The sequence below is a fragment of the Malaclemys terrapin genome, chromosome 2, assembly GCF_027887155.1.
Source record: "Malaclemys terrapin pileata isolate rMalTer1 chromosome 2, rMalTer1.hap1, whole genome shotgun sequence".
NCBI lineage: Eukaryota > Metazoa > Chordata > Testudines > Emydidae > Malaclemys > Malaclemys terrapin.
The window spans coordinates 141,190,589-141,197,889 of record NC_071506.1 but is presented as its reverse complement, the minus strand read 5'-3'; the positions used below and the strand labels follow the sequence as shown (position 1 = coordinate 141,197,889).

At 53.1% G+C, this 7,301-nt stretch overlaps 1 protein-coding gene across 2 annotated transcripts in view; it reads left to right on the top strand.

Annotated features, from left to right (window-relative positions):
- The first annotated feature begins 396 nt into the window (after window positions 1-396).
- Window positions 397-7,301, top strand: part of GCK (glucokinase) — a 33,556-nt gene continuing 26,651 nt past the window's right edge. The window contains exon 1 of one of the 2 annotated variants that reach the window (XM_054020820.1): window positions 397-660. In XM_054020820.1, the coding sequence (XP_053876795.1) occupies window positions 628-660 (33 nt within the window). In that variant the 5' untranslated portion in view covers window positions 397-627. Of the gene's footprint in view, window positions 661-5,259; window positions 5,349-7,301 lie in introns of those variants that run through there. The other variant, XM_054020821.1, reaches the window with a different exon arrangement.

The window sequence follows — 7,301 nt, the reverse complement described above, 5'->3', positions numbered from 1 at the left end:
GGAGCTGGGAATAGAACCAGGTCTCCTGGATCCCAGTCCATTGCTCTGTCCACTAGGCCTCATTGCTTCCCAAATTGCCCCACAAGCCCACATTTGGGGTGCTTCATCCCAGAGACTTTCCTTTAATCGGTTTACTTTGGAGGGGCACATGGCCGGGTCTCCACAGTCTGATTTGTATCCTGAAAAAGGGCCGGAACCAGGAACGCTTCAGTATCACTAACAGCGCCAGAGTCAGAAACAGGGCCTGTAAGAGCCTCAGCACTACAGAAACTCTGCCAAGAGTCCTGGCAGCAGAACGGATGTCAGCGATTGGGTGACGTGCCTCTGGGCCGCCTCCCACTGCCAAAGTCCCAGGGCACTGAGCTGGGTGTATTTCAACAGCTCCTGAATCTTTAGTCTCTTTGGGTTGGAAGAAACTGTCGGGTGCTATGTGCAGCCCTCAGCCTTGAACTTCAGCAGCGGTGCAGCGCCAAGAGACACAGGCTCAGCCAATCTGTTCAGCTTCAAAGCAGGCACCCAAAAGATACCTTTGGTGCCTGTGGAGAGCAAGAGGACTCCTGCCTGTCCTCAAAGCAAAGCAGACCCAGCCGATCTCTTCAGGGCAGAAGGACTGGAGCGGTGTCAAAGATGAAACCAAGCCAGCATGAGGCCTTGCACCTGGTAAGCTCTGTATCCTGCCCACAGGAACCTCCGCCATCTCCCTTACTCGGCGTGATTTTCTGTTCGAGGTAGTGGTGGGCTGTTCCCTGCCTGTCAGACAGCACTGGGTGGGAGTCACACCTAGCTCCGGTCACTCTGCTTTGCAGCAGCAGATCACAAAGCGCTTTACAGAGGAGGGCGGGCGCATCACCCCCATTTTACAGATGGGGGAAACTGAGGCACAGAGAGGGGCGGGACATGCCCAAACAGGCAGCAGCAGAGTCAGGTAGTGGGTCCTACCACCAGCCTGGGACTCAGGACTCCCAGCCTCTCCTCCTGACTTTGCTGCTGGCCCTGGGCAAGTGAGTTTAACTTCTCTGTGCTTTAGTTGCCCCTCCGCTGTCAAATGGGGGTGCATTAATCCTCCCACGGTCACAGGGCTGCTGTGCTGAGTGATGTCTGGAAAGACCTGGGTGGTCCTCCGGTGAAAGACCCCTCGTCTCCGTCACACAGCCCTGCTTGGTCCCTATCAGTGCCACTCTGAACCCTTGGGATCATCATTCTCCCACCTTCCCCAACATGCTGTCTGCAGCAGAGCAGTGCTGGGTGCTCCTGGAAATGCCTCAGGAACCAAAGACCCCCAGCTGGCCTCGCGCTGAGCCGAAGGGAGGCCAGTGCGCTCGAGCCGGCAGTTGCTGAGGGGTGGTTCCTGGGTTAGGCCCCGAGGTGGAGGACCCTGGGGGCCTAGCATCAGTCCCTGTGGTGGGCAAGGATAGCTTGGATGGTGGTTGTTGAGGACCTGGGCTCAGTGCTTGAGATGAGCAGGCGTGAGTTCTGCGGGGCTTGCCACGTGCGCTGCAGCCCAGGGCGGCTGAGAGTCCAAGACTGGCATCAGCCAAGGGCGGGCTCAGCCCTGCCCATGGTTGGCAGGGTCTGAAATGGGCAGCTGCCTCCCTAGCAGTGGGTGCTCCTGGGGTCAGCTGTGCAGAAGGCCCCAGGCGGGCAGGAGAGATGGAGAATCCCCGAGGGACACAGTGCTGCTTTCCGGGGTCTGCGTGCTTCTCCGCCTGAGGGGCTGGGCTGACCCCCCCGAACTCGGAGTGCACGCGATGTGGGTGGGGGTTTTCCTGTGCCCGTCCATGTGCCTGGCCAGCTTTACCAGGGAACAGCCTAGCATGGCTTGGTGGCTGGGGTACCAGATTGGGACTTAGGAGCCCTAGGTTCAAATCCTCCCTCTGCTCCTGGGTGACATTGGGTGAGTCATTGCTTACTCTGTGCCTCCGTTTCCCCATTTGTAAGTTTAAGCATTGGAACAATTACCCAGGGTGGTGGCAGATTTTCCATCCATGGCTCCACATTCTAGCTACCACCGCTCAAGGGCTTGGGGTCTCTGCGTCCCAGCTCTGCAGCACCCTTTCACGCCGTTCACAACATGCCAAAGGCGCATGCGCTCCTAACTGAATGGGAAAGACACGGCCAAACAGCCTGTCGCTGTGGTTACTGCAGAGCTCTGTCTAGACACCGGGAATGGGCTTGCTTTCCTGACCCACAGTCTGCACCGACAGCAAAACAGAAAGCAGCCTGTCCATTAGCTCTGCAGGGCTCAGCTGGGTGATGGTCTTGCACCACTCTCCCGCTGCAGGCTGCACCGACCTAGTATCCTGCGCTCGTGGGAATAGGTCTCACCGGCAATACCTTTGCTGCGATGGGAGAAAAAAGCGTGTCCGAGTTTTGTATCCTTGCACTCAACGCTAGCGAGTTGTGAGTACCTGAGAGAACTCCTCAGGCAGCATTGCACCAGCCGTAGGTTGTTTGCAGGGGGTCCAAAGGATGGGGATGTTCACAGAGTCACAGATGCACAGAATTTAAGGGCAGAAGGGATCAGTAGGTATTCAAGTTCCTATATATCATCACAGGCCAGCACGAGGGAAAGGGGCTCAGATTAGCTCACCCCGGTGCAAAGCAGGGGTAAAACCCAACCAGAAGAGCAGCGTTTGTGCCCACTTTGCTCTTGTTTGAGGGCTTTTCTCACCCTTTAAATCAGTCACGTTTCACAGTCCTGGAAGTCACAGCCAGGACGTGGCCCCTAGCGCTGAACACACACCAGAAACTCGATTCTTCTGCTCTCAAGTGACTCGTTTTCAAACGGGCCTCTACTCTGGCAACCGGCGCGTCTGACCTGGGCAGGTCACGCTGAACACTGGGCCATTGGGCTCAGTTGCAATGGTGCATGTAAAATGTGAATCCAAATGTGGTCCTAGTAGAGAAGTTACAAGGCCAAGCCCATCTCTTCCCTGGGCCTTTGCAGGGGATTGAGCTGAGGTCGAAGTGAGATGCCCTGTGTGGATGGGCTTTTATAATGATCTGCTGGGATAGGTATTTTCAGACAGAAAGGAAAGATTATCTTATTTGATGGCTTTCTCCTTCTGCCGGTCACCGTGGTAACTGGGCACCCTCCATATGAAATCAGTAGCAGTAGTGAAGTCCCGTGGCGTCTCTGGCACTCCTTCTTTTCAGAGTCAAAACTCTGTTTTGGTTTTAGATGTTATTAATTTGCTCTTTTGGGTTGGTCGGGGTGTGGGGGTTGGAAGAGGGGGTCTGTTGGAGTGTGGGGGTTGAAAGGGGGAGTCAGTGTTGGGGGTTGAGGGGAGGAAAGGGGTCAGGGTTGGGGGTGGGGGGTCAGTGTTGTCAGTCCTATGTTGGAAATACCCTTGTAACTGTAGGGCGCCCCCTTGTGTCTTGTGCATCTTGTGAGACGGACATTATGGAAACGGGCCCAGGACATCAGATACAGCTTATTGCTGTTTTATGTATCTCATTAAATAACGAGGCAATATGCATGTCGATTCCACATCACAGCAGCAAGAGCACAGATGGCGTTTTAGCAAAGGTATTAGCCTGGAACCCAGGAGATGCAGGCAGGGCCGGCTCCAGGCACCAGCTTGCCAAGCAGGTGCTTGGGGCGGCCATTCTGGAGGGGGCGGCACGTCCAGCTATTCGGCGGCAATTCGGCGGATGGTCCCTCACTCCCACTTGGGGCGAAGGACCTCCCGCCGAATTGCTGCTGCAGATCGCAATCGCGGCTTTTTTTTTTTTTTTGCTCCACTTGGGGCGGCAAAAACCCTGGAGCCGGCCCTGGATGCAGGTGCTCTTCCTGCCCTCTCGGACTGGCAGCTCCATCATTTACAGGGGTCTGGTTGTTGTTAAGCACTTCCAGCTCCCAGAGACGTCAATTTGACCTTCAGTGCTCTGTGCCTCAGTTTCCCCATCTCTAGAATGCAGATCGTTAACCCTTCCCTACCCTGTGGGGGGGTTGCAAGGATAAATTCGTTAATGCAGGTGGTGCACCAATACTATATGACAGGGCCAGAGGAAAGCCTAGAAATAAATGAAAGCCTAAATGGTTGTGCACCTCCTCAACTCGGAGCAAGGCTCACTAGGAAGAGACTTACCTGGCCCCCATCACTGGAGCATTTCAGCAGCACACAGTCTTTACCACATTTATTGTCACACATCCCTGAGAGGTACGTCGAGGCTGTAATCCCCATTTCACAGATGGGAACTGAGGGGCACAGCAACTAAGTGATTTGCCCAAGGTCACACGGGAACTCTGTGGCAGAGCAGGGACACAGCTGGTCACAGCTGGCTGAATAATGGGGAAAATATTTCAGGCTAATTTCTTTGACCATCAACAAGAAATCTCGTTGAATACATCCTTCCTGGATAGCCGCTTCTTGTTCTGCTTCCATCTGTTTCCCAGGTTGGGAAAGATATAATATTAGTTTAACAAGAAAATACTTTTTTTCTCCCTGACTCAATCCAAATATGACAGCACTTTAAATGCCAGTGAGGCCTTCAGCTATTGCCGTGAACTGAACGTTTGCCAATCCAGCAGGAAGTTTCTCTCAGATATTTTCACTTGACATATAAATCGCGGTTGCTAAAGTGGAGCTGTGATGTCTGTCCCGCACTCCCTTTTTCCGTGGCTCCTAATTCACCCCAACAATTTGCTTTGGAGGTAATACCTCCCAGACTCAGTCCAAAGAGGAAGGAATGCTCTTGGAAAGTTTGAGCAAAATCAGATCAGACACTTTTGAGTGATGTGAACTGAGGCAGGGAGGGGGGAGACCATTTCCCCCTGTGTTCCAATTGAGGTTTTGTACTCAATTCTCAAGTGACTGGAGCTTGGAGCCTCAAATCTGCTCCACATTATAGTACTCAAAGAGGTCCTGAAGAGAACCGGCTTGGTATTTTGGAAAGGTTTAAAGGCTTGTAAGTTGCAGTGAGCTCACATGCGCTCACTGTAACTTGACATCTAGAGATGGGGAAACTGAGGCACAGAGCAATGACGGCAAAGCAAGCATGTTCATGCTCTCTCCCATGCAGCTCTTTGTGTTTGGGAGGAGCTGCCTGTAAACACCCTCCTTCAGATCTCTCCTTAACATTCTCCTTTGTCACGACGCCTGCAAAAACTTGACGACGATTCGGTCGCTGGGGTGCTGAGACCACTCCTGTCAGGCTGGCCAGCGTCTCATTGTTTCCTGTACTCCCCCACATTGGTCTGTCCGCATCTATCTGTTGTCTCTTGTCTTACCCTTAGATTGTTTGTTCTCTGGGGCGGGAACCGTCTTTTTGCTCTGTGTTTGTACAGCGCCTGGCACAACGGGGACCTGGTCCGTGACTGGGGCGCCGATCTATCATCATAATAGGTACATGAAATTAAAAAGCCAAAATTAATCCACAGGGGAAATAAATGCTGAACCTCTTCTGTCCTATCCAGCTTCTCCTCCTGCCCTCATCCCCAACTCTGTGTTTCTGTCAGAGAGGGCAGGGGGGAGGGGTCCGCCTGGCACTTGGAGCGGAAGGTGGTCTTCAGCAGCGGTTTGGGATCCTGGTGATTATTAGTCGTAGCCAGACATAGTTTGCAGACCACCGTCTCGGCCAACACCGGGAACCCCCGGAGCTCAAAGCGCGATGATCTCTACAGCTTGAGCTGAAGAGCCAAGCTAGAGCTAAGTGACTTGAAAGAAGCAGTGAAACACTAGAATAGGGAGGAGTGGGGAGAGTGGCTGGTGGTCGAGGCCCAAAGGGGAAGGGGCAGGTGGGACGGGGAGAAGGGGATGGTGTCATGGGCCCACCTAAGAGGAGAAAGTTGGGGAGAGGGAGAAAAGAGGGGGCCATGCCCTATAAACACAGATGAACCCATGGGGGTTCAAAGAAATGGGCTCAAAGAAATGGGAGTTACCTCAGGGCCTGCCACAGACAGAGGGTCGGGGGTAGTGTGTAATGAGGGAGCTGTGGGGATAATTGTGGGATTCTGGCTGAGAGATCACAGCACTGGGATGCTGCGGCACTCCTTCCTGAAATGGGATCCTAATCTCATCCTGTGTCTCCTTCCTGCAGAGGGTGCAGCGAGGGGTGAGGGCCCTGCCTGGCCACTGGGATTACGTTCCCCACTTCTCACCCTCTTGAGGTTCTGGAGTGTTCTCGGTGGGGCCCGCTCAGTGCAAATGCAAGGCCCGGGAGTTCGGGAGCCATTCGCTACGCACAGTGGAAACCGGGGAGGAGGGGCCCTTTGCGTGAACTCTTGGGAGCGTGTGAGGTAGGGAGGCTACCAAACGGCAGGGCATTGCAACCACCAGGGTGATGCAAGGCTTCTATATTTAGGAGCTGGCATGAGCCTGTCCTAAATATAGCACAAAATATGGGGCGCTGACCTCCCTGCAGACCGCTGGCAGTCCCTCAAGTTACGAAAGAACCGCTCCATTTAGATTAGATGTGGAAGAGAGCCCAAGGTCCCATCCAGTCCCTCCCTGGGGGACCAGGCAAAGTCCTTCCCTAGGGGACTTGTATAATGTTTTCTCCAGGCTCGGTTTAAATGCCCCAAGTGTTACGCTCCAGCCATTTCCCTTTGAGGAGCGATGGTGTTCGTCCCGATGTGGTGATGTTTTCATAGCGCAGCGGAACTGGGAACTGTCCTCTGAGCTCTAGGAGGGTGTGCACAGTGTGCTTTGTTCCACGGTGTGTATCTTCAGTGAACACGGCTATCTGGCCCTCACTGAATGTATGTGGGTCCTTCATAGTCTTTATGGCTGTGTTCTACCCCTTAAAATAGCCTCAAAACCCATTGCACCCACTGTCTGATTGACTTGCTTTACCGTCCATTTTCATTTCACACCGAAGCATATTGGGTCTATGGTAAATATAGCAGGATGCAGATGAGCATATGCCATTGTTTGTACGTGTGTCCGGGGACAAACAAAATGGTTACGATGGAATTGAAATTGGAAATACGTAGCCATCATTGCAGACGGAAAGGAAACCATTAAGAGGAATTTATTATTTAATAACCCAGACAAAGTGACATCAAACGAAGAGAAAGTGGGACATGCAGGGTTAAGGACATTGCAGATGAGTTTAAAATCCCCTCCCATCCCCGCTCCAAATCGTGAGATGACTCTACAACATCAAATGGACCTGATTCGGCTCTCACTGGCGGGTGCAAATCAGGGGTAACTTCACTGAAAGCAGCGGAGTGACCCTGGCATAAAGCTGTTGTGAGATCAGAATCAGGCCCCGTATCTTTAACACTGATGCTACCCTTACCAGATTGTCCCACACAAAATACTGATGGTCTGCAGCAGTTGTTGACTGGGAGCTCT